The sequence below is a fragment of the Castor canadensis genome, chromosome 7 (genome assembly GCF_047511655.1).
Source record: "Castor canadensis chromosome 7, mCasCan1.hap1v2, whole genome shotgun sequence".
NCBI lineage: Eukaryota > Metazoa > Chordata > Mammalia > Rodentia > Castoridae > Castor > Castor canadensis.
In genome coordinates, this window is record NC_133392.1 from 148387441 (window position 1) to 148412905 (window position 25465).

General features: G+C 48.1%; 2 protein-coding genes across 4 annotated transcripts in view; one reads left to right on the forward strand and one right to left on the reverse strand.

Annotated features, from left to right (window-relative positions):
- Pla2g2c (phospholipase A2 group IIC) overlaps nucleotides 1-8885 on the forward strand; it is a 34094-nt gene extending 25209 nt beyond the window's left edge. For both annotated transcript variants that reach the window (XM_074081147.1, XM_074081146.1), the window contains one exon: nucleotides 7472-8885. In XM_074081147.1, the coding sequence (XP_073937248.1) occupies nucleotides 7472-7752 (281 nt within the window). In that variant the 3' untranslated portion in view covers nucleotides 7753-8885. The remainder of the gene's footprint in view (nucleotides 1-7471) is intronic.
- Pla2g2f (phospholipase A2 group IIF) lies at nucleotides 1804-9014 on the reverse strand. 2 transcript variants are annotated; one of them, XM_074081145.1, is made up of 6 exons: nucleotides 8884-9014; nucleotides 8204-8256; nucleotides 4937-5081; nucleotides 3909-4018; nucleotides 3564-3785; nucleotides 1804-2402 (listed from the first exon to the last, which is right to left on the reverse strand). In XM_074081145.1, exons 1-5 carry the CDS (start codon nucleotides 8997-8999, stop codon nucleotides 3574-3576), a joined length of 636 nt encoding a protein of 211 aa, XP_073937246.1. In that variant the 5' UTR covers nucleotides 9000-9014; the 3' UTR covers nucleotides 1804-2402; nucleotides 3564-3573. The 2 variants fall into 2 exon arrangements, with proteins under 2 accessions (XP_073937246.1, XP_073937245.1); XM_074081144.1 differs by having other exon boundaries at nucleotides 1804-3785.
- Nucleotides 9015-25465: the final 16451 nt, after the last annotated feature.

Below are 25465 nucleotides of genomic sequence, written 5' to 3' on the forward strand. Positions count from 1 at the left end.
CTTCAAGGGCTGGTTTTTGTGAGAGATGGCATTGGTAGCAACGATCAGATGATAAGATGATGGCGGTGACATCTGCTCTCTACTGGACATTGCCTGCCTGGGTATCTCTATGGGGTGGAAGTGTACTGTGGGTCCAGAGCAGAAGGGAAGATGTGGAGAGTAGCTGGAGGTGACCTATAATGTCCACTAGGGGTCACCCAAGTTGTAGAAAAGAGTTGGTCCTGAAAGAGGGTCCCAAAGCTGTGTCTAGGGGAAAGAAGAATGGGAGCGCCCTGTCTCCAGAGTGGAGAAGATGAACCTAGGTCAGTGAGGAGCAACAGTTCTCCTCCTCAGCATGGAAGACCTTACGACTTGGAAAGAGTGACATAAGTCCCAAGAGAAGGAGAGACCCTGACACTATGGAAGCAAGGAGCCCCCACCTCAAAGACGTGCCCCCTACTCCTTCTCTCCACCCCCAGGAAGACCCCAGACACCACCCTAGCTCCTTCCCCATCACCTTTGGGGCACCTTTAGGACTGCTACACGACTCGGGGCATCCTCATCTGTGCTCCCCACTCCACCGGGCACCGCGCATGCAGCAGCCCATGAAGGTTGTGGGTTCGCAAGTTTACTCCCCCCCGCCCACTTCCAGGCCTGGGTTCCTGGCGTCAGAGGCTCGAGGCTCAGCACCACTATTGGTGCAAGTCCCTCAAATGAATGGACCAAAGATGATGTAGGTCCTGGGGACAGAGGAGTGTCTCTCCTCTTCCAGTGCCTTATGGGAAAGTGGGATTGATTGCAAGGCAGGAAGGCAGGGGCTCCATGGAAGATGGCATGTGCTCAGCCTCCTCTACCTGTCCCAGGAAGACTCATGGTTTGGAGGAGCATCAGAATCTGCTGCTCTTGTCACTTCATACTGAAGTGCACACAGATGCCGCCGGTACAGAAAGGAACCCGAGCTGGGGAAGGGGCCAGGGCTGGGACCCAGAGCCAGCTGTCCTCTGTATCCTCATGTAGCTTCCCTGTCACCACTTTTGCTGATTTATTTTGTTGTTTGTTTGAGTTAAGGTCTTACTCTGTGTGCCAGGCTGTCCTGGAATTTGTCATCCTGCCTCAGCCTCCCAAGTGCTGGAATTAATTACAGGCTAGCGTCACCACGCCTGCTCCACTTTCACTTTTACGAAGCATCAGGCTTCTGACCATGAGGGTAACAAGTTCCTGCCCCTCTCTCAGCTCACAAAGTCCTCCCTTTACAAGGTTTCAGTGGTTGTCACACCAAACCTGTGACCTTCAGACCAGAGGTGTAGTCCCATTGCACAGATGGGACCACTGAGGCAGCGGAGCTGGAAAGAGAAAATGATTGGCGGTCTCCAGGACCTCAGCCTGCTCCCTGCTGATTGCCTGCTGTCATTAAAGAGCCACGAGGAAGGGTGGTTAAATGTCAGCTGCTCAGGATTCAGAGCACAGCTATGACCTGTGTAACTCTGTGTCACTTGTTTTCCCTCTCTAGGCCTCAGTTGTTCGACAGAAAGAGGGGAGCCATTGTGGAGGTTGGCACCTGGAAATCCCTAAGCTCAGTCTTGCTGTCATTGTCCTACTGTGGGACTCCAGGCTCTGTCTTCGGGGAGTACCCACCACTTTCAACCTTCCCAGCCTTTGCCTCTCCCTGCTATATCACAGTCACTTGTCTTCAAGATAGGGGACAGGAGGAGACCTGCAGGCCACGTCAGCTGTGGAATGTCAGGGAAACTGCCTTCTCCAGGGCTGGAAGCCCAGGAGGGATTCCATGCTCCTCTACAACCCCAGCCAAAGAGGACCCAGAAGTGGGGAGCCGAGGCGGGAGACCTTTATTTGAGGAGGGGGTGCTGCATCCTGAGGGAATTCTCTGGAAGAATCTGGGGTGAGGGAGAGGATGGTGGGAACTGGAGCAGTGGAATCTCACTGGCCCAGATGTTCAGAAGGGGAGGGTGTGTGTGTGGAGGGGCCTAAAGAACCTGCAGGAGGCTTGAGACACCCATCCCAGCTCCAGCCCTGGCTTGGTGGGGCTGAGGCGGAGAGGAGATGCGAGGCTTGTTAGCCGGGCTCCCTAGAGGATAGATGAAGAAGATCCCAGTGACCGGGCAGATTGGATCACACCACAGCCAGCAGGAGGTGAGCCTCCCACAGTGACCCTGTCACAGCGTCCCCCTCAGTCCTAAGCCTGCTGTTCTAGATCTGCTGCGCTGAGAGGCTTCGGGCTTGTTCTACCTTCTTCTCAGACATCTCTTTCTGCCTTCACTTCCACTCTGCTTGGCTGTCCCTCCCAGTGACAATGATCCATGGGGCACGACCAGGGCAGGCGAGGCTTCCTGGTGACATGGGTGGCATTGTGGATCCTCAGGGTTGACATGGAAAGAAGACTGGCCATGTGGAGGCTGCCGGTCCTGAAGAGGAGGGTAAGGCAAGGAAGGGACAGGGGCCAGTGCGCCTGGAGAAGCAGCACGTGGAAACACCAGCCTGCATGGGTGGGTCCCCTTACCCTTACCCACAATTCTCAAGATCTACCACCTCTCCCCCCTTTTTCCTGCCTAGAGACCACTCCCTTCCAGATGGCCGATGGCCGGCCCTCATCTTGTCTCACTTTGCTCCCACCTACACTTTCCCCTCCTCACCACCCTGCTCTCTCTCTACTCCCTTCCAGAATGTCCCCCCCAGCCTCCTGCCCTGACCCTTGCCCTTCCACCTTTGTGTCCCTCTTCACTGAGTTGAGTCCCAGCCCTCAGCCTCTTCCCCATGGATAGGAATCCTGGCACCTGGACACAACCTAGCCTCTCCCGTGTCCTCTCCAGGCTGCAGCAGGGAGGGCTGGCCTGGCTACTTGCTGTGAAGCGGGTCTGGGCAAGGTGGGTGAGTCAGCAGGGGTGAGGAGAAAGGCTGTCCTCACCCCCATGATGTCCCCATCCCCATCATGGTGTACTCAGAGGCGTGTCACTGTGCATGTGGCCTCAGTATGCCAGGGATACTGTTAAGAGTCACTGCTGATAACCAAGCCTGGACAGTGGAGCTGGGCACATCATATTGAGGCCTAGCCCTGCATTCCTGTGCCGCCTTGATGAAGTCAGCGTGGGATCACCTGCTTGTTAATAGAGCCACAAGCCCCCCAAACAGAGATGAATCATCCTGAGCCACCCTGCAGAGCTGGCCAGAGCCCCCCACAAACCTGGCTTCATGACTGGCACTGTGCCTGCCTGGGAGAATGGTCCCAGGACACACCCCAGCCTGTGCTGGTGGCCTGGGTCTTAAAGACTCTGGGAGTGGAGGTGGGCCAGCTCAGAGGTCCCACCCTTCCCTCTCACATCTTGCCTTCCACACTCGGGAAAGACCCCAACAAACCACTCTGCTTCCCACAGGGCCAGAACCTGCTCAGGACACCTAGTGCGGGGCCGGGGGCCAGTGGCCCAGGCAAGGTCCAAGGCTTTCTGGAGTTCCCTGGACCCCAGCTTGCTGCAAGGCTCTGGGGAGAGGCAACAGGGCAGTCCTGGGCTCTAGTCTGGCTCTATTCCACATGCTCCCAGGCAGACCCTCCACCCTCTTCTCTCTCAGACCTCTGAGGTGCTATGGAGGGGCGAGGGTCACTGGGGGGTGGTGTCCACAGGTGATCTCCTCGGGGAGCGGGTCATAGATGCTGCAGTTGGGCGTGGGACCCTGACAGTAGATGTTGAGGTAGCCACGGTACTGCTCCCTGTATGTCTGGTTCTTGAGGCACAAAGCCACACTCTTGTCACACTCACACGTCTGCTTGTCACACTCTGTCTCGTTGAGCTCGCCTGTCGAGGAAAGGGGACCACAAGGCTGTGTGTGTCTACTGAGCCTGCCACTGTCCCAGCTTGGGGTGGTGAGGCTGGCCATTCACTCCCACTCCCAGCCCTGATGTCAGGGGGGCAACTCACTGCAGACGACCACAGTGTCATTCTCGATTGTGTGGTCATAGTGGTCCACATAGGGGCGGCAGCCCTGGTCAAAGAGTTTCTGGTAGCAGCAATCATGGGCATGGCAGCACCTGGGGGTGGCAGAGGTGAGCGGGCACAGGCAACTAGCTAGTCTGTCTCCCCCAGCAGAGATCTAGGATCATCTGTTCCAGACTCTGTTGGGCCAGACTTAAGAAATGTGACCCAGAGAGAGACAGTTTCTGCCTGATGTCACACAGTCAGGCAGAGCTAAGGCTAGTGCTCTGGGTTCTTGTCCTTGCTCCTGCCTCTTTGTCCTAACCCCAGGGCTCTCAGCTCCCCCTTGGAGCCTGGGATACAGTTGTGGAGGGATTGGGTGATCCAGTAATGAGGTCCTGGAAGGAGGGAGGGTGAGCCTGGCTCTAAGTCAGTGGAGAAGAACTCCAACTGTATGCACAGGCTCTACCTGGCTATGCCTGATGGCCAGGGAGAGTCAGTGGACATTGGGAGGATGGAGGACAGGAGCAATGCAGAGTGGCTGTTCCCACCACCTCTGGAGGAGTGGGTCAACTGTCAGCATGCATTTGTTAGGCTCCCAGTGACACCAGACTTGGTGCTTATTGCTGCTCAGGGTTAAGAGCAGAAGCCGTGGCTTCTAGAAGCTCCCAGTCTGATGGAGTTGGGACAGACCTGCCCTCCAGAACCTCCAGTCTGATGGGAGCAGGCGTCACAGCCCTTGCCTTTGGAGAGCACCAGCTGTGTGACTGGTGCTCTCATGTGTTTTTTTTTTTGCGGGGGGAGGGCAGAACAAAGGTTCCTTCCTGGAGGGAGGAGGGGCCGAAATATTTCTACCTTGGAGATGGACATCAGAAAGTGTCTAAGACAAAGATGAGGCTCCTGGCCACCAGCTTGTGAAACAAGCCAGGTCCTTTGGGGAGAGGCCCTCTTCCTCCTTGTGGAAATGAAGGTCAATCTGACCTTCAACTGTCCCCAGTTGGTCCTGACAGGAGTCTGGGGTCTCTGGCACCTACCAGTCCACCTCGTCCATGGGCTGACCACGCCCCCCCAGCCCGCAGTAGCAGCCGTAGCCCACAAAGGCCAGGATGGCACTTTTGCCCGTGACAGTTTCCACCATGGACTTCAGGTTGAACAGGCTGCCATTGGCCGTGGACACAACTGCAAGAGAACCAAGGGTGTGAGTCCTGCTTGGTGACTGTTGCCAGCTGACCTAGGCTCAGGGACAGGGGGAGAAGAGAATAGGGGGTAGAGGTAGATGGCACAGCAGAACAGGAGGAAAGAAGAAAACTAGCTGGTTTGCTACCCAGAGCCCTACCCTAAGCTCAACAGCCCTGAGAAACTACTGTAGCTGATATTAGCCGAGGGCTTGCTCCATGCTTCCATTCAACAGCTCAGTGGATGGTCACTGCAGCCCTATGACTTGTGATCCCATTTTACAGATAAGGAGACTGAGGCTGGAGCACTTAGTAGCCCACCTACAGTCCTGTTGTCATAGGCAGTGGAGACAAAAATCTGGTCCCAGGCCTATAGCTTCCTCACACATGGTCTCTGCCACTTGGCTGCTCAGACAACTTACAATGGAGTCACATTCTGGTGAATCCATCATAACTTGAAAATGTAAGTCAAAAATGCATTTCTGACATGTAACCTACCAAACATGCTGGCTTGACAGCACAGTCCACTGCAGAGCATCCAATGTTCCCTCTTGTGGGAAAACATTGCAGGACTGACAGGTGCTGCAACTGTCTCAGTATCACCAGCTTGGAAAAAAAAATCTATATTCAAAATTCCCTGTCTGGTTTCTACTGCGTGTGAGCTGCATTTGCACCACGATGTAGTCAAAAAACTGTTTAAGGATCTGGGCATGAAGCTCAGTTGATAGAGCGCTTGTCTAGCATGTAAGAGGCTCTGGTTCAATCCTGGGCACCGCAAAGAAAAAGTTTAAGTCAAACCATTCCGAGGTCACAGACCATCTAAACATGCTCCCCAAAGAAGGGCTGCCCAAATGCCTGGTGGGCCAGAGGGAACTTCACAAAAGTCGCATGCTTTTGTGAATGGCAGGAATTTGATTCTGGGTCCTTCTACTCCCTTCCTGACTTCTTCTTGGTGTCCCTGCCCTTTGCGGGGAGTCAGGGTCTCCACTCCTGTCCTGGAGTTGGTGCATCTCAGGATTATGTACAGACAGAGGAAGCAATAGTGCAAGGACACTTCTTCTAGCAGCAAAATCAGTTTCCAGGCCCATAACAGGCCCACTAGGGATGCATTCTTCCCTCCCCACTTCTCAGTCTGTGGTCCCCACCAGTGCCAGTCTCTGCAAGTGTCTGTGCTTCCTCTGCATGGCCTCCTGGCTCAGGGCTGGGTTGATGCAACAAGCCTAGTACCTTCAGTCCTTACCTGACAAAACTGCCCCATACCAGCAGGCGATCTGCTTTGTCCTCATTTTATTGATGAAAAAACTAAGGCTCAGTAAGGAGAGGCCTTGCCTGGGTGATACAGGTTGGAAGTGGCAGAGCCCGGATAGGAAGCCAGGTTTGTTATCTCTGAGTTGGGATGCTAACCAGCACATAGTGTAGACCCTGCCTGTGACCTCCACCCCTGGGCTTCTCCAGCTGTGCCCAGAGTTTGGTGCCCAGCTCAGCACCTGCCTCCTGCTCTCTCCACATCTGTCACCTGCCCCACTGTATGAACAAGGAAATGTTCCAGAAAGAGAGGAGGCCAAGGATTTCAGAAAGCAGAGGCCAGATGGACCCCAAAGACTGCTCTTGCTTACTTCTTGAGACATGGCAGTCCGGTATCTCTACTGACAGGAAACTCACCACTTTACTACACCTTAGTGGGAAGAGCTCAGACTTGGGAATCATATAGATCTGTGCCAATGTCAGGACTAGGGACAATGACCAGAGGTTTAAGTGCCACCATGAATGTGCACAGAGTGTCTGACCCAGGCAGTGCCTTGAGAGGGAACCTGACTGCTGTGAGGACTGCTGCCTCTTTCCCCCTTCCTGCCTCATTCCCAGCAGCTGTACAGATGTTACCCTGTGAGAGGGCAGCTCAAGGTGCTCCTAGCATCAGCAACCACAGGGCAAGAGAGAGAAGCATACCCAGCCCCCCCCCCACACACACACTTGCTGTCATCACTTCGCCTGTAGAACACTCATACTCTCCTCTACAAACCGCATACACTTTGTGCTTACACTCTTACAAACGCACCCACAGGCACCTCACAATACATCTGTGCTACACTCACTCACCTTGCACACCTCCACACACGTTCACCCTCATGTGCATTACAAATCTGCTTGTGCACAAAGCCCCTTGGGGAGAATCAGTGGCCCAACCAAAGCCCACAGGCACACTTCAGGCAGAAGAAGCAAAGCCCATGTTCAGTCAGGCCAAAGGCTCTGCCAGACCAGTGGTTTGGGCAAGAAGCAGGGGCTAGTTTTCTAAGTAACAGGTCACCTTGCCTGAATGCAAACAACCCTTTCTCCTGTTCAGCCACCTTGAACCTTGTCTTTGTTTCTGACATTTATTTCTTTTCCTCAAACCAGGCTGTTTTCAGGTGGTGTTCAACAGGCTGCGTGAAAACCCAGCGTCGGTGTCAGTGCAATCCCATGCACCCAAGGCCCCTGCCACAGGAACACCTGGATGCACAGTGTGTCAGGAGACACTCAGCCATCCTGCAGGGCAGCTGCCCCCTATTCACTATGTTGGGAGTACCAGCCCTGGAGAAGAAGCTCACAGGCACACACTCACCCTACCCAATACACATGTGTGCAGAACTGTACACCCCATGATCAATGAGCACTCCGGAGACACACACCACAATTAACATACATTCACACAGAGACACAGGCTCACACACTCAGGGGCCAATGCTGAGACACATTTCACTGACATGTGTTGTGCACAGCCATCTCCAGAAGCTCAGACACACCTACACAACACGCAGAGACATGTGTCTAGCTGCACACAAACTTGTTAACTCCTGCCGCCATGTACACTCACTGATAGGCACGCTTAGGTACACAAACGCTGGCAAACACCACCATTTTACGATGCTTGCTCAGCTCTGCACAGCTCGTAAATGCCAAAGGCCCCTGGCGTGTTTACAGGTGGCCAGAGAAGCAAACAGCCCAGAGGAGAGGATGAAGCCTGAAAGGAAGTGGAGGCCCAAAGAAAGGAAGGAACCACCTGACCAGTGGAACCATAGTGGAAGGGCCCAAGTTTACAGGGGAAAGGTTGGAAGGGGGAATAGGGGTCTCCCCAGAACCCATGCTCACCACTGCCTGCCAGGACGGCGATGGCAATGAATTTCTTCACACCCAGGCTGGACCTGAGAGAGAGGAGAGCCAGAGTCTGAGTCCCTCCCCACCACCTTCTTGCATTCTGGGCCTACTGCTCTTCCTGGGTCTTACCACAGGTGCCCACCCATGCTGTCCCTTGATGTCCCACTTGCTGTCACCCTAGCCCTATGATCGCTACCTCTCCATCTACCCTGTGCCTCCTGGAGACACACACCCTAGGGCAGCAGAGCCAGAAGACACCAGAACCAACTTCCCTCCATGTGTCAGCTTCTAAGAAGCCACTGTCTCGGACCCGAGTCAACCCCTCTGGTCCACACTCCAGGGAGTCCTGGGACCAATAGTCATGTCACCCAGGCCGCCAGCTGAAACTGAACCCGGAGCCAAGAGACCTGGGTCCCTGGATTCTAGTTCCAGCTCTGCCTCCAAAATGCTGAGTGGTCACAAACAGCTCTCTCAGCCTTGGCCTCTCTGGCCCTCAAATGCCCTGTGCGGGTTGATTAAATGATCCCCTTCTAGTCCTCCTAGCACTGAAAACGCAGTGACACATCTCAGCCCAGCATTCAGAGACTCCGAGCTCTCCTTTCTGGAAGCTGATTCCTCACCCTCCTCCCTGCCCCGTCCATGGTGGGCTTGATCCCTGGGTGGCAGGTACCTACCTGGAGATTCTCCAAGGAGGGGAGGCCCTGAGGCTTGGCCCCCTCCCCTCAGAGGAGCGTCTAACCAACACCTTCTTCCTGAACCCTTTGGGGTTGGCCTGCGCCCCATCTGCCATATCCTGGGTTCTGGGGGGCCAGCGACATAGGGCTGGGAAGGTCCTGGATGTGCTCAGAAGGCTCTGGGGAGCAGGCCCCAGCTTCACGCTGCCACGCACACTGGCAAGGTAGTGCTGGGGCAATGCCCCTGGGCAGGAGGCAGGTGACAGATGCCCTAGAAAAGGGAAGCTCCACCTCTTCCCTCCCACTGCTGTAGCCCTGCCCACAGCTGGCTGGTAAAGTCCCCACTCCCAGTGTGCTGGAGCCTGGCCCCCTGGGGGGGTATACAGGTCTGACCAGGAGTTGGCCCCTCCCTATACACCTGAAAGGAAACTAGCAGGAAGTCCTCTCCTTCCCTATCTGGAAGATGCTAAAGAGAAAAAAAAAAAAATCATTCAATTATACTTGTCAGAGCACTGTAAGGTGGACTCTATTTAGGGAGGGTGGGGGATCACGTTTAGGTATAGGGTGGGGAAGAGAGATCAGACTCAACTCCAGATACAACAAGGAAAAGAGAGTTTCTAGCTAAGCAGAGGGCGGGGGTCAGTGGATGAAAAATTACTAAGAGAATACATTAGGGGGAAGGGGCTTCTAGCTAAACTAACTTAGCAGGATCCTTGCTGAAGGAGCCAGGGTGATCAGACGTAACTGGTGGTGGTGGGGGTGGAGGTTGAGGAACTGATTGGATATCGAAGGTGATCAGATATGGTGGCAGATTGTGGCTAAACCAACTTAGCAGGATCCTTGCTAAAATTAGACAATGAAGAGACACACGTGGAAGTCCAACGTCCAGGCCTACTTAAAAAGAGTTCAGAGGAGTCCAAGTGGAGCTTGGTCAAGGAGGTTTTTGTGGGGGACTCCTGCTTATAAGACATCTATCTGGAAGGTACTTGGTCCAGAATCTGGAAAGGACTCCCCACTCACATCTGGAAGGGGGCTTCATTTGTTTGAAAGCAGATCAGGACCTATCCCACCCAGGCTGGGACTGCAAGGGCATGTGTATTGGGCTCAGCTCTGGAGAGAAGGATTTCTCAGCCTTGGCAGGTCTGGCCTAGTTGAGAAGACCTCCATGTGATGGGGCTGTCCAGTACACCTCTGGTCTCCAGGAGCTGCCCTCCTCCCCATAGTTGTCACAACCAAATATGTCTCTGAACATTGCTAAGGGGACCCTTACAGACACCATTGCTTCTGGTGACAGGCCTCGTGGGCCAGGGAGCCAATTGCTTCTTGTTAGGAAGTGGGGGATGCATGGGAGAGGTGGGGCGAGAGAGCAGAGGGAGGTCCCTTGTCAGACTGAGCAGTTGGACAAGTGGGGCTCCAATTCTGGCACCCCCTTCCTGGCTGAGACCTTGACCAGCAGGCTCCCTTCCCTGCTGTCTGTGTCCTCAGCTGTTGGGAGGGTGGACCAAGGGTGCACAGAGTAAGGCTTGTATTGGCCACGGTCAAGTGTCCTGTGCTGTGGGACATGTGGCAGGGCTCAGTTTTAATGACCTGATAGTTACGAGGTAGAGATTGATCAGGGCTTTGAGGTGAATTGGGAGGGTGTGAATAGGGAAAGAACTCGTGGAAACTGACACTCCAAATGATCTCTCACCTACACATCAGTCCTCTCCATGTCCCAAACCTGCTGACAAGGGACAGAAAGGGCCCTGGGGCTTCCATGTCTAATCCCAGCTTTGCCAACTTCCTCTTCTGGCTATTCCAAACCAATGAACCCATCTCACATGTTGTTCATTCCCTCTCCCCCCTCCCTGCCCTCACCCAACTTCCTCTCTATTGAGCTAGTTCCCTCCCCTTCCCAGGAAGTTATTCTGGAAACATCCCTCTGCATCCAATCACACATTCTTACATAGGAGGGTGTTAATTTGCACTTGCTTATGCATTCCTTTGCAGATACCTGTATATGTTTTGATTTGTGGATCCTGACACCTCATTCAGACTAGGGAGCCTGGAGAGCAGGGTACCTTATTTCCTACCAGGACCCAGGAGTTCCCTGTGGGACAGGGTTTTCTTTGCCTCATCAAACTGGGAGTGACAAGGCAGGTGTCCACCATCACTTGCCTGTACACGCTGGACTTCTACTTTTGCCTCCATGTTTGCATATATCTCTTAATGAGACCACCATGCCTCCAAAAAGGAAGAACGGAGACTTAAGGCCCAGTATAGTCCCCACGATGAACATACAGCCTCCACCTGCAGGTAGCTGGGAGTCAGTCAGATGTACATCCAGGCCAGGGACCTCTGAGAGCCTGTGCCCAGCACTACTGCCACTTTGTGTTCAGGAATTCCCACTGGAGGTGCTGGTCAGGCTGCTCTTCAGAGAGACCTGATTCTCCAGGGGAAGGATGGGCTCTTCGCTCCCCGCCCTCCCCCTACCAAGCACAGTGTGTTCAATAATCACGTCAATAAGAAACTGATCCACCCAGAAATTCCACTTCTGGGTTTGTTAACCAAGATACAAACCTGAGTTGTTTCCAGAGATAGATACAGAAGAACACTAACTAGGGTGCTTTTATGAGCTCTCCCTGCAAAACAGAAGCAACCAAAGTAAAGGGATTAGTTCAGCAAATTATTAACCACCCATCTACAATCATGTTTTCTATGAATATTTGATAATACAAAAAATTGCACCTTTATGGACGGAGTTATAGCAATTATTTTTAAAAGAGAAGATTGGTGTGCGCACATATAAAAGTCAGCAGGAAAGAGATATATAAAACATTAGTAATGTAATTACTAATGTTACTAATTACTAATTAATTAGTAATGTAGAATGGTGGTTTTTATATTCTTATTTGTAATTTTTGTATTAATATAAATATAACAATATATTCAACAACTAAGATAAAATGGTCAATTTTCTTTGAAGACACAAACTCACTCAACTGGAAATACCCTTGTATCTACTAAGGAAATTGGATATGTAGTGTAAACCTTTTCCATGATCAAACTCCAGGTCCAAAGGCCCTTACTTGCCAAATACTCAAGTTAGAAACCGTGTGGATTGTATCAGTTTGCTAAGACTGCTACAAGATACCATAGACTGGGGGCCTTACATGTTTCTCTCCTCACAGTTGTGGAGGCTGGAAGTCCAGGATGAAGGTGCTTCATTCTGAGACCTCTCCAGCTTGCAGATGGCTGCCTTTTCACGGTGTCCTCTAGTGGTCTTTCCTAGGTGTCCACAAACCCTTGCATCTCTTTGTGTCTCCAAATTTCCTCTTCTTATAGGGATATCAGTTATGCACAAAGGTTGGCTTCCACTTTTGGGGGAAATCAAGTGAATTAGGGCCTACTCTCATTGACTTAATCAGCCCACTCTCATTTTGACTTAATCGCCTCTTTAAAGGGCCTATCGCCAAATACAATCACATTCTGCTGATGTACTGGACATTGGGGCCTCAATACATGAAGTCTGAGGGACCCAAGTTAGCTCACAGCACCAAAGATATACAAACGCCTCAGAAAATACAAGTGGAGGAAATGTTTCCCAACTTAGTAGTCACTATTGTTCTGATACAAAGCCAGATAAAACATTACCAGTAAAGGAAATTACAGGCTAATATCTCTCATGAATGTAGATACAAAAATTCTTAACAAAATATTGACAAACAAATCTGATAATATATAAACAGAAAAATATACCATAGCCAAGTCAGGTTTATCCCAGAAATGAAAGGTTGATTAAAAAAAAAAAAAGGTTGATTTAAAAAAAACAGGCAGTGTAGGGCAGGGGGGAGAAATGACCCAAGCCTTGTATGCACATATACAATAATAAAAGAAAAAAATAAATTAAAAAAAAAACAGGCAGTGTAACACACCACATTAACAGACTAAAGAAGAAAAACGCCATATTATCATCTCAATAAATGTAACAAACAAAACAGAATCAACCAACAAACACCATTTGTCAAAATCCAGCATTCATTTCTGATTGAAAAATTGTCAGCAAACTTAGCTAGGTGTAGCAGCCGGCTCAGAGACTAAGGCAGGAGGGTCATGAGTCCCATCTAGCCTGGACTGCATATGAGTTTGAGGCCAGCCTGGGCTACCTAGAAAGACCCTGCCTCAACAAAACACAAGACAACAGTAACAACCAGAACAAACGTGTCAGCAAACGGAGCTAGAAGGGAACTTCCTCAAAGAGGATCTACAATAAGCCTATAGCTAACATCGTGCTTGATGGTGAAAAACTGAATGCATTCTCCCAAAATTGAGACAAAGATGGAAGAGGTCCACTTCCTCCACTTCCATTCAATATTGTGCTGGTGATTTTAGATAGTAAGGTAAGAAAAGAACTCAGACACAAAGAGAAAAGACATTCAGATTGGAAAGGAAGGAGTAAGATAGTCTCTACAGCCATAAACATAATTTTCCATGTAAAAAATCCTGTAGGCCCTTTTGGCTACCTGACCATCAACGGTCATGTGCATTCTTCTGTCTTATTGTGGCAGTGTTCTCACCTGGCTGAAGTTGACACTTGATGACATAAAGGAGAAGATTTACAGACTGGCCAAGAAGGGCCTGACTCCCTTGCTAATCAGTGCGATACAGAGGGAACCACACAGTGCTGCACAAGAATGGTTTGTGGTGGCCAGTAAAAGCTTAAGATTTCCTAAGTCCAAGAGCTGGGGGCATGGCTCAAGTGGTAGAACGCCTCCCTAGCAAGCACAGGGTCCTCAGTTCAAACTCCAGTACCACCAAAAAAAAAAAAAAGAATTCCTAAGTCTAAAGAACTTGCTTCCTGACCTTCCTCAGGATCTCCTCCACTCAATTAAGAAACTGGTTGCTGTTTGGAGCATCTTGAGAGGAGGAACAGACAGAATGAGGAAGTTAAGTTCTGTATGGTTTTGATAGAGAGGCAAATACTGATTAACTTAATCTTAGAAGCCCAAGTGAGTCTCCCCCTCAAATGGAAATATGAGTCATGCACTGGTTGCATAAATTTATCTCTGCACTCAAGCAACAAAATCATTGTTTAACTAGAAACAAAAGCTCTTGTAGAATCTATAAAAAGCTACTGGAATTTATAAACAAGCTTAGCAAGCTTGCAGAATATAAGATGAAAATACAAAATAATAGTAATTGAACTTCTATAAACTAGCAATAATTGGAAATTGAAAAATTTAAAATACATTATGAAATATTTAAGGATGAAATTGATAAAAATATGGAACATTTGTACATGAAAAGTTTTAAAGCAATGCTCAAGGAAGACCAAAATAAATTGAGGGATATACCATGTTCATGAGTCAGAAAACTGAATATTGTTGAGATGTTAATTCTCCCATTGGCTATATGGACTCATGGCACTTTCAAACTGCTAACAGACTTTTCTTGTTGAGATCGACAAGCTGACTCTAAAATTCACATGGAAATTAAAAGTATCTAAGATAGACAAGCCAATCATAAAAAAGGGGGCTGGGTGTGATGTACACATCTGCAATTCTAGCTACATGGGAGGCTGGCCCCCAGAAAAAAGTATAAGACCATATCTGAAAAATAACTAAGCAAAAAGGGGTTGGAGGTGTGGCTCAAGTGGTAGAGTGCTTGCTTAGCAAGCATGAGGCCCTGAGTTCAAAACCCTAGTACCACCTGACACCCCCCCAAAAAAAATATAAAAAGAAAAATAAAGTTGCAGGAGTTAGGCTCCCTGATTTTTAAGAATTATGAAGTTACTGTAATCAAGACACTGTAGAATTGGTATAAAAATAGAGAATAAGATCAATGGAATAGATGATCCAAAATTAGACTGACACATACATGTGTGTCATTTTTAACAATGATTCAAAGTCAAGTCCATAGAGGAAAATTTTTTTCAACAATAGTGCTAGGCAAAGTATTATTTCTATTATTAGAAAGAAGGAAAGAAGGAAGGTGGGGGAGAAAGGGAGAAAGGGAAGGGAAGAGAAGGGAAGGAAAAGAAAGTTAAAAAAAAGAATTTCAATCCATTATCTTTCACCATAGATAAAATTTAAGCAGAATAGATCATAGTTCAACAGCGTATTGCATAATTAGGCAGAGAAAGAATGATCCTTTCAGCAAAGGTTGCCAAGATAGCTGGATATCCAAGTGTGAAAGAACTGAAGTTGAACCCATTCCTCACACCTCACACTAAAGTTGACTCAGAATGGATCAGAGACCCACATGTAAGCTATAAAAGTCTAAGAAGAAAACAGGAGTAAATCTTTGTGCTGCTCAGTTGAGCAATGGTTTCCTAGATAGCATTCCAAGCACGAGACACATACATTAAAAAAGATAATTTGAACTTTATTCAAATTTAAAACTTTTGTGCTACAAACTTAAGAATATGGCCTGGTGCCAGTGGCTTACGCCTGTAATCCTAGCTACTCAGGAGGCAGAGATCAGGAGGATCTCAGTTCAAAGCCAGCCCAGGGAAATAGTTCCATGAGACCCTATCTCAAAAAAACCCTTCACAAAAAAGGGCTGGTGGAGTGGTTCAAGGTGTGGGCCCTGAGTTCAAGTCCCAGTACTATAAAAATAAATAATTAAACAAAGGAGTTGGGCGCCAGTGGCTCACGTCTGTGATCCTAGCTACTCAGAATGGCAGAGATCACGAGGATCATGGTTCAAAGCCCACCAGGGCAAATAGTTCATGAGACTCTATCTCGAAAAACGCATCACAAAAAAGGGCTGGTGGAGTGACTCAAGTGGTAGAGTACCTGCCTAGCAAGCGTGAGGCCCTGAATTCAAACCCCTAGTACTAAAAAAAAATAAGAAGAAGGAGGAAATTAAAAAGGTAACACACAGAATGGGAGAAAATCACATCTGATAAGGAATGTGTACCCAGAATATATGAAGGAGTCTTAGACCTCTACAGTAATAAGATAATAACCCAATTTAAAATGACAAAGGATTCGAATAGCTATTTCTCCAAAGAAGATAAACTGATGACCAGTAAGCACATGACCACTCGTCAGAGGGGACACAATCACAACCACAGAGCAACACCACTTCACACCCACTAGGATAATAATGCTAAAAGAAGACAGGTGAGTGACAGTGTGAAGAAGTCGGGGCCCTCCCACAGCTGACAGGAGTGTACAGTGCACAGCTGCTTCAAAAGTGGTTTGGCAGTCCTTCAGGTGCTACACATGGAGTTTCCACGAAGCAGCAGCTGTGCTCCTTTGTATACACCCGTGAAAACACACATCTGCACAGCGCACACAAGTGCTCACTGCAGCACTATTCATTATAACTGAGAAGTAGCAAAAACAGGTGTCCATCGCTGGTGAGTGGATGTATAAAGTGTGACCTTTTATACAGTGGGAGAACACTGTATGCTGAACCATGGATGAAGCACTATGTCAAGTGAAAGCAGCCAGTTGCCAAAGACCATCTATTATCCAGTTTTGTTTATATGAAATTTCTGGAATAAGCAAGTCTATTAAGACAGAAAAGTGGATTAGTGATCACCCAGGGCTGAGGGGAGGGAGTATGAGATGGAAGGGCTTAAGGTTTCTTTTGGGGGTGTTTAAAATTAGATCATGGGCTGGTGGTGTGGCTCAAGTGGTAGAGCTCCTGCCTTGCAAGAGCAAAGCACTGAATTCAAACCCCAGTACCACCAAAAAAAAAAAGAAAAATTATGGTGGTGATTGCACAACTGTGAATAATAAAAAATTGAATTATAGCTGGATGTGATGGCTCAAGCCTGTAATCCCAGCTACTAGAGAGATGGAGATTGAGAGGATTGTGGTTCAAAACCAGCCCTGGCAAAAGGTCTGTGAGACCCAATGACTGGATGCAGTGACAGGTGTGTGAATGTCATACCAGCAACTTGGGGAAGTATAAAAAGAGAGACTGTGGTCCAGGTCTCGTGATAGGGAAACCCTGTCTCAAAAAAAAAAACAAAACAAAACAATGCAAAAAGAGCCTATGGAGTGACTCAAGTGATAGAGCACCTGCCAAGCAAGTGGGAGTCCCTGAGTTCAAACCCCAGTACCAGCAAAAAAATTTTTTTTTCTTTTTAAATTATACGCTTGAATGGATGATATGATAAGCATACTAACTTAATAAAGCTGTCTCTGGAAATTATATTATTCAGCCTCAAGGAGAGAAACGCTAACACAACTTGCAATATGGCTTACCCTTGAGGACGTTATGCTTATAATGAAAAAAGCGGAATGTCAGTCATCAAGGAACAAATAGCATATGATTCCACTTACGGGAGGTACCAGATGTAGTCAAATCCACAGAAACAAAAAGCAGAATGGTGCTTTCTAGGGGCTGGGGGAGGAAACGGAACTTTCTGTTTGATGCGTTCAGAGTTTCAGTTTTGCAAGATGGAAGGCATTCTGTGGGTGGCGGCTGGTGATGGTTGCACAACAGTGTGAAGGACTAAGTGCCACCGAACTGCACATTTTAGTGACTAGGATGGTAGGTTTTATGGTATATGCATTTCACATAATTGAAAAAATAAATATTGTTTTAAAATGGGTCATAGACCTATATGTAAACTCTGAGCTTAGAAAATTTCTAGAATACAAAGGAGAACAATGTTATGACTTTAAGGCAGATTTCCTAATGTAACATGACAAGCACAGGACATAAGACAAGCCAAGAAATTAGATTCATGAAAAGTTAACTTCTCTGTCAAAGATTCTGTAAAGACAGTGGGAGGCTGGGAGTGTGGCTGGATGGTAGAGCATTTGCCTTGAACTCTTCAGGCCTTGGGTGTGATCCCCACCATTGCAGAAGAAAGAAAAAGAAAACATACAACTCAATAAAAATGAGCAAAAGATTTGAACAGACACTTCACCAGAGAAAGCACTCAGATTGCCAAATTAGCACATGGGAAATGAACCTGGCACAGATTGGCACACGCTAGACAAATGCCCTTCCCCCGAGGTATATCCCCAGTCCAGGCACTTTCATAAAAGGATAAAAACACGCTCAAGATCCAACCCAGTCATTTCATTCCAAATGAAAACATCTGTCCACACAAAGACTTGTACTCACATGTTCACAGAGCTTTATCTGTAATCAACAGAAACTAGAAACAACCAAATTATACAGCCACTGATGAAACGATAAGCAGACGGTACGTGTCCATGCAACAGAACGTCACTTAGTAATGAAAAGATTCATGCAGTGAGAATCAACAAAGATGAGTCTCAAAATAATTATGCAGAGAGAAACTAAACAGAACGTGAAAATTCCATAAGAGTTCTTTTGTATGAAATTCTAGAAAATGCAACCTGATCTACAGTGATAGAAAGTGGTTACCGGGAAGTGAAGTTGGGGAGCAAGGAAGACTTTAGGGGAGGCGAGGGGAGGTGATAGATATGGTCACTGTCTTAATTTTGTTGACAGATGTAAACAGATTAAAGTGCACATTTTAAAAATCCTTGGCCTCCCTAGGGATTCGTTCTGGGATCCCCTGCAAATACCAAAATCTGTGGAAACTCAAAGTCTCCTTCACTTATGTAAAATGGCAGTGTTTGTATATAATCTACACACACACACACACACACACACACACACACACACACTTCAAATTGTCTCTACATTACTTGTTGTGCCTAAATACAAGGCACATGCTATGTACAGGGCTGTTACACTCTGTGGTTTAGGGAATAATGACAAGAAAAGGAAGTCCGCATATGTCCAGTAGAGTCAGTTTTGTTCTGTTTTTGTTTTTGCTTTTTCCAGATACTTTCCATTTGAGGTTGGTTGAATGGTTGGATGTAGAGCCCACGCATATGGCAGTCTAATTGTATATATCAGTTTATTTTTCCTCAATTATATTCCAATGAAGCTAAAAGTTCTTATGTTGAAGTCAAAAGAGAAAGGAGAGGTGTTCAGCATCACGAGTGATTTGGGGAACAAGAATGAAAACCAGGAGACCCTACTGTGACCCACTGCAACACCTAAAACTTAAGAAGACTGCTACATTTTGGTGAAGATACATCTACTGGGGATATAAAATGGCACAACCACTTTGGAAGATGGTGTGGCAATTTCTCATAAAGTTAAACATACACTTACCAAATGATCCAGTCGCTCTACGCCTGGGTATTTAACCATGAGAAAAGAAAGCGAGTGTCCATCCAAGGACTTATTCACAAACGTTTATAGCAGGCTTACTCATAATAGCCTCAAACCATAAATAATCAAATATCCATCAGTTGAAGAAGGAAGAAACCATGAGGCATCCTCACAACAGAAGCATATGCTACACATTCTGGTAAGTGAAGGAAGCCAGAGACAAACCCTCCTTGCTGTGTGACTCCAACTCTGTGAAATCCTAGAAAGCATAAGAGTCATCTAAAGTGACAGGAAAGTGGGCCATTGGTTGCCCTGGACTGCAGGAAGGAGTGGAAGTGACTTTCAAGAAGCAGAAGGAAAATTTGGTGGATAATGTGTTGATTTAGGACTCAGTGCTACAGTTGTGTACTCTCATCACCATTCATCAAACTACAAATGGACTCATTTTGTTTTATATAAATTATACCTCAATAAAGTTGCTCCTGAATTTTAAAATGTGTGTAAGAAATACGTCATTTCTATATTTTAAAATTTGTTTGGAGAATGACAGTGTCAACCAAATAATCCCTGGTTATTAGCTCTGGAGAAGGAAAGTATCAAAGGTCATTATTCTCACTTTATGGAGACAGAAACTGGGGCATTGAGCTGGACAGCCATGTGTCTCAGCGCTGTGAGCCGGGAAGGGAGCAGCTCACACAGCACCCTAGAACCAAGCCCGTCCCTTAGACCAGGTCTCTGTCCTGTGGGGACCGTGTTGTGGGAGGGGAAGAGGAGGAGAGGAGCAGAAGAGAGAAGGCAATGTCTACCAGCTGCCCACCTCCTCCAGGAAGCTGACCTGGTTTCGTTATCTTCTGGGGACTCTCCAGCTCCTGTATGAGTTTGCCAGGCCTGCCAAAGCAAATCACAGCCTGGGGGGCTTACACAGCAGAAATGTCTTTTCTCACAGTTCTGGAGGCTGGAAGTCTGGGACGACTGTGGTGGCAGGGTTGGTATCTTCTGAGGTCTCTCTGCTTGGTTTACGGATGGCTGCCTTCTCTCTGGGTCCTCAAGTGGACCTTTCCCTGTACCTGGCTTGTCTTCTCATAAGGACAAAGCTCATAACAACACCACACAGCCCCTAACTGTGGCCCACTGGAAGGAAATAACCAGACATCAGAGGTAGAGACCTCCTCTTCTAATGGTGGATCAAGTATTACCCAGCCTGAAACCAGTGCTTTGAGGAATGAGTGACTCTGCAGTGCTGAGGCTGGGTACTTTGTTACCACAGCCCTAGGGAACAATAAGGTGTTGACAGATCCCAGAGAAAACAATGAAAATGCAAGTGGCCTTCCTGGAGGAGGTAGCAAGCCTGTGTGTCCATGCACCAGCATTTCTTGTGGAGTGAACAGTGCCTGGGCGAATCCTGTCAACATCAGGTCTCCATTGTCTCTTATGGGACCTTATTAACAGTAAGAAATTCCTCTGCCTTCTTGTTCCAGCTGCATAAATTGGCACCCACTATGTCCCCTTAAAATAAATAACTAAATAACAAAGCCATGCTGTTATTTCTGCCATGGGCCACCAGGGCTGTACACACAGCCCAGGCCCCAAACAGCTGTACACTTTGGGGACCCTGTGAGTTCCTAGCAGACAGACACTTGCCTTGCTCTTTCTTCTCTGCGTCCTACTCCGTATGTTGGGGCTGCCTGGGGGTAGCACACAGTGGGTGCTCAGGAAATGCCTACCGGGCTTGTGTGGGATTTCTTGGACATGTGCTCTTTGTCTCCCATAACCAACACTGGAGGCAACACTCCAGTCACCATTACTGGGCACATCTCTACCAGGCACGTTGACTGACACTGTACCACGCATCTGTGCCTCACTGCTGTCCTGATTTGTAAAAGCACAGAGTAGCTGGACTGTCCTGGAATGGCACAGAGGTGGAATCTCTTACAGTCTGTACTTTTTCACGTCCTCAATAGCAATGCCACCAGCCACCATGACTGGTCATCCAGATTACCACGTGTCACTGTGGTTCATTGACCTGGTGTTTCCACGAGTGGCTACATTGCCACATGTCCATCTGTTCAGCAGTGGCAGCCATGTGAGGACTCCAGTTGTTTGGCCCACTTCCCTTGGTTCTGCTGTTCCCCATTGGCCCCTGTGTTACTGTACATGCCCCCCATCCCGGAATCCTCATAACTGCCCCCCATCAGCTGGGTTTTACCATCTTCCTTCACCCTATTTAATGGCTGAGGAAACAGAGGCGTCTGGGCTCACGACAGGTCTGTCTGACCCCCAAGCCTTCTGCTAAATACCAGCCAGTGCTTGAGGAAGGCAGAAAGGAATTAGGCTGGGTCTGAAAAGTCCTTCCAGCAATGGCCACCTCTTAGCTGAGCTGCTGGGCATGGGAAGTTCAAGTGGTTTTGAAAGTGCTTCTTGATTGACTCTGGGTGAACTGAGAGGCTTCAGTGGAAATTCCCTGGTGTGTGACCAACTCTGTCATTTAGGAACAAGGATTTCTTGACCTGGGCTGCAGATGGCGGCCAGCCCCTAAGGCTCTTTCCTCTTGAAAGGAGGGGTTTGCAGGTGTCATATTTATTTACCACCTACTGTGTGTCAATCATTCTATTGTAACCATGGCACCAAGCCAAGGTCCTGCACACCTGCCATGCTTCTGAGTGTCACCTCTGATTCATTCTGGCAGGCCTTCATCAGAGAGAGAATCCAGGCAGCAGGACTACCCTGGCTTTGCAGGGAGCAAGGAGGAGGGAAAGCACGTATTGTAGAGCTCCTGCAAACAGTGACTCATCTGTGACATGGGGTTTAGGGCAGTGCCTACTCACATTGCACACGTGTGAGGCATGCTACAAGAACCCTGCTCCAGCCGGGGGCTGGTGGCTCATGCTGTAATCCTAGCTACTCAGGAGGCAGAGATCAGGAGGATTGTGGTTCCACATCAGCCTGGACAAATAGTTTGTGAGACCCTATCTTGAAAATAACCATCACCAAAAGAGGGCTTGTGGAATGGCTCAAGTGGTAGAATGCCTGCCTAGCATGCGTGGGCCCTGAGTTCAAAGCCAAGTACAAAAAAAAAAAAAAGAAAAGAAAAGAGCCCTGTTCCACACACTGTAAGACCCTTGCAGACTCACTTGCCAGCCCCAACTCTGCACACACCTGCTGGGCGACCCTGCTCAAGCTTCTAACCTCTCTGAGGCCTGGTTTCCCCATCTGTAAAATAGGAATTTCAGTCTCTCCTTCCTGATGTGATTGTGAAAGCTAGTCGATATGACCACCCAGCACCTGGCACGTGGGAGGGCCCAGACAATGGTAACTATCTTCACTAGGGTTCCCTCCAGTATCTAAGCAACTTGCTGTTCCTTCCACCCACCACATGGAGGGTGAGCTGGGTTGTGGCCTAACAGTCTCCACAAGAGTTTTCCCAGCTGTGACCAGAGAAGCCAATGCTCAGTCAATGCTGATAAACCTCGTGGGACGCCAGGGCCTCACAGGCACTCACACATTGCTGCTGGGGCAGACACTAGGGGCCTTCTAATCCATGCAGATTTACAGAGAGTGGAAAACCTTTGTGCCTTCTGATCCGGCAGTTTCTCTTCTAGAAATGTATTCTTCAAAAAAAAAATTGAACAGTAGAAGCAACCCAGGTGATAAGATTTGTAGATAAAGATGTGAGGTATTATAACTACATCCTGAGTTTAAGAAGATAAAGGAATGCTTAAGCACATTGAGAAACAGAAGATGTAAAAATAAGACGCAGATCAAATTTATAGATAGGGAAAAAACACTGAGTGAGCAGGCTTAACAGCGGATTAGAAAACGCAGAGAAAAGGGTTAGTTGTTTATTCTGTTTATGATAAGCAGTGATGGTGAGGATGAAGAAGACATGCCAGTGAGGGGAGTAACCCTGGCTAACATTTATTGATCTCTAGCTGAGGAATAAACCTTGTCGCCTTATTGTATTCACCTATTTTCTGTTCCTATAGTGAAATACGGACGCAGAGTGCTTTATAAAGAAAAGAGGTTAATGTGGCTCAGGTTTGGAGGCTAGCAGTCCTAGATTAGGTGGCCCCATGAATTACAGCTCTGGTGAGGGCCTTCTTGGTTGGGTCACACCAGAGCGGATGGGATCATGGAGTGTGTGTGGGAGGGAGAGAATGCATGGGGAGACAGGAAGCAGGAAAGACAGGGAGGATCTCCTGCTGACCCCAATCTCTTAAAGGCCCCACACCTCTTACTGCTGCCACTCTGAGGACCAAGCTCCCAACACACGAGCCTATGGGGGACACACTCGAATCCTTTCCAACAACAGTACACATCACCTCACAACAATCCTACAAAGTGGGCACCACTCTCGCCCTGTCTTCCACGGGAGGAAGTAAAAGGGGCCACGTGGGGAGGGCAGGCTGTTACCCAACCAGTCTGAGCTCGAACGCTGTCTCCCCAATCCCCTTCAACCCCACATAATGCTACAGCCCGAGGCCCAGCTTGCTATAACAGCATTCTTCCATTAAGTGAACCTCACAGCAGGCAGAGAAGGGAGGGACCACAGCCCTAGTATGCAGATGAGAAACTGAGGCTCACTTCCAGGGTTCCACAGCTGGTAAGAGAAGGAGTCAGAATTTGAACCAGGTCTCTCTGATCTCAAACTCAGCCTGTAGGATGTGCCCCGGGTCATAGGGGGTGTCTGGGAAAACTGTGAAGCTGGCATTTTTAAGGCTCCTCTGGAGCCTGGACCTAAAGGACCGATTTAGGCAAGTATAAGGGGAAGACTTCTGAGCGTATCTGGAGGAGGTCTACTGGAGAATGCCAGGTGAGCGGAAACTTTGGGGCAATGGAGGCGACCATGGCCTTGGTGGTGATGATGGTTATGAAAGGGTTGGCTTATCCAAACTCATCAAGTTGTGTGCATTAGATACTTACAGCTTCTTCCCCCCACCCCTTTGGTGGTGCTGAAGTTTGAACTCAGGGCCTCAAGCTTGCTAGGCGGGTAGTGTACTACTCGAGCCACTCTGCTAGCCCTTTTTTTGTGTTGGGTATTTTCAGGATAGGGTCTTGTAAACTATTTACCTGGGCTGGTATCGAACCACAGTCTTTCTGATCTCTGCTTCCTGAGTAGCTAGGATTATAGCTATGATCCACCGGTGCCTGGCTCCTTACATCTTCTTTAAAGTGGTTTTTAAGAAAAAGAAAATCCAAGAGACAGCTAGTTTGCCTACTGTTTAATTATTCTGCATGTAAATTATTTTCTTACAAATGAGGTGGTCAGTTGTTTGAGTGAGTCAAGAAACAGTGGTAAGGCCTGGTCTGGTTGCTTGTAATTTCAGCTACTAGAGAAGCAGACAGTAGGATCGCAGTTTGAGGCCAGCCTGGGAAGTTAGTGTGAGACCCTGTCTCAAAAACAAAATATGAGATTACTGGTGTGACTCAAATAGTAGAGTGCCTGCCTAGCAAGTGCAAGGCCCCAAGTTCAAATCCCAGAACTGGTTAAAAAAAAAAAACCAAAAAGGACTGTGGCTGTGGCCCATGTGGTAGAATACTTGCCTAGCAAGCACAAGGCCCTCAGTTGATACCCAGGAGAGAGAGAGAGAGAGAGAGAGAGAGAGAGAGAGAGAGAGAGAGAGAGAAACAAAAATAAAAATCAGAGAGAGACAGAGAGGAAAACCCAACAATAAACCTCCCAGCAGTGACTTTGCTGGCACAATTTCGGGGTGAGCTGTTTGGCCAGGAGTAAGGAGGTCAGCTGGGCATCTCATCTTCCAATGGCCGTCTGCAAGCATTTGGGAACCCACCCCTGCTGATGATCTGCTGCTGGTGGACAAGGTCTGGCAGGCCTCAGGCTGATGTGATGCTCTTGTGTGTCCTGATGGCAGCAGCTCCACCCCAGTTGGGCTGGGTCCACACCATTTGTATCATCGGGATTCTCACATGTAAATCAGGTCAGACCTTCTGCAGGCCAAGTTGTCAACACACACTAATTGCCTTCAGAATGTGTGTGCTTTGACTCAGCAAGCACACGTTAGGCAACGATTCAGAACATGAACTGAGATACAGTATTCTGTTTGCTACATTTGAATGGTGAAAAATTAGAAACCGTCTGTATGTCCATCAGTAAGGGATTCATCAAATAAATGGTATGGCTGTACAACAAGAAATGAGGCTCCTTTCAAAATGTTACTGCAAAAGAATAGCTAACAGAAATCTGCTCAACTTACTTCAGCGTAAATGAAAAAGCCAGTCTACAAAGTACTAAGTTTGCTTAGAGAAAAGTATGGAGATAGATACATATAAGACACACACACACACATACATACGCCATAGATAGATAGTACCTGGCTAGAAAGATAGATAGATAACAGGTAGGTAGATAGACAGACAGATAGGGATGATAAAGAGACAGAAAGACAGATAAAGATAGATAGATAGGGATGATAGATAGATAGATAGACAGATAGATAGATAGATGATAGATGATAGATGATGA

Excerpts from the sequence above, each read along its gene's own strand:
- Pla2g2f (XM_074081145.1), bottom strand. The coding sequence starts at position 8,999 with ATGGCAGATGGGGCGCAGGCCAACCCCAAAGGGTTCAGGAAGAAGGTG. Across the intron at positions 4,019-4,936 it reads CCCATGGACGAGGTGGACTG|GTGCTGCCATGCCCATGATT; the intron begins GTAGGTGCCAGA and ends TGCCACCCCCAG. Across the intron at positions 3,786-3,908 it reads TGACACTGTGGTCGTCTGCA|GCGAGCTCAACGAGACAGAG; the intron begins GTGAGTTGCCCC and ends TTTCCTCGACAG.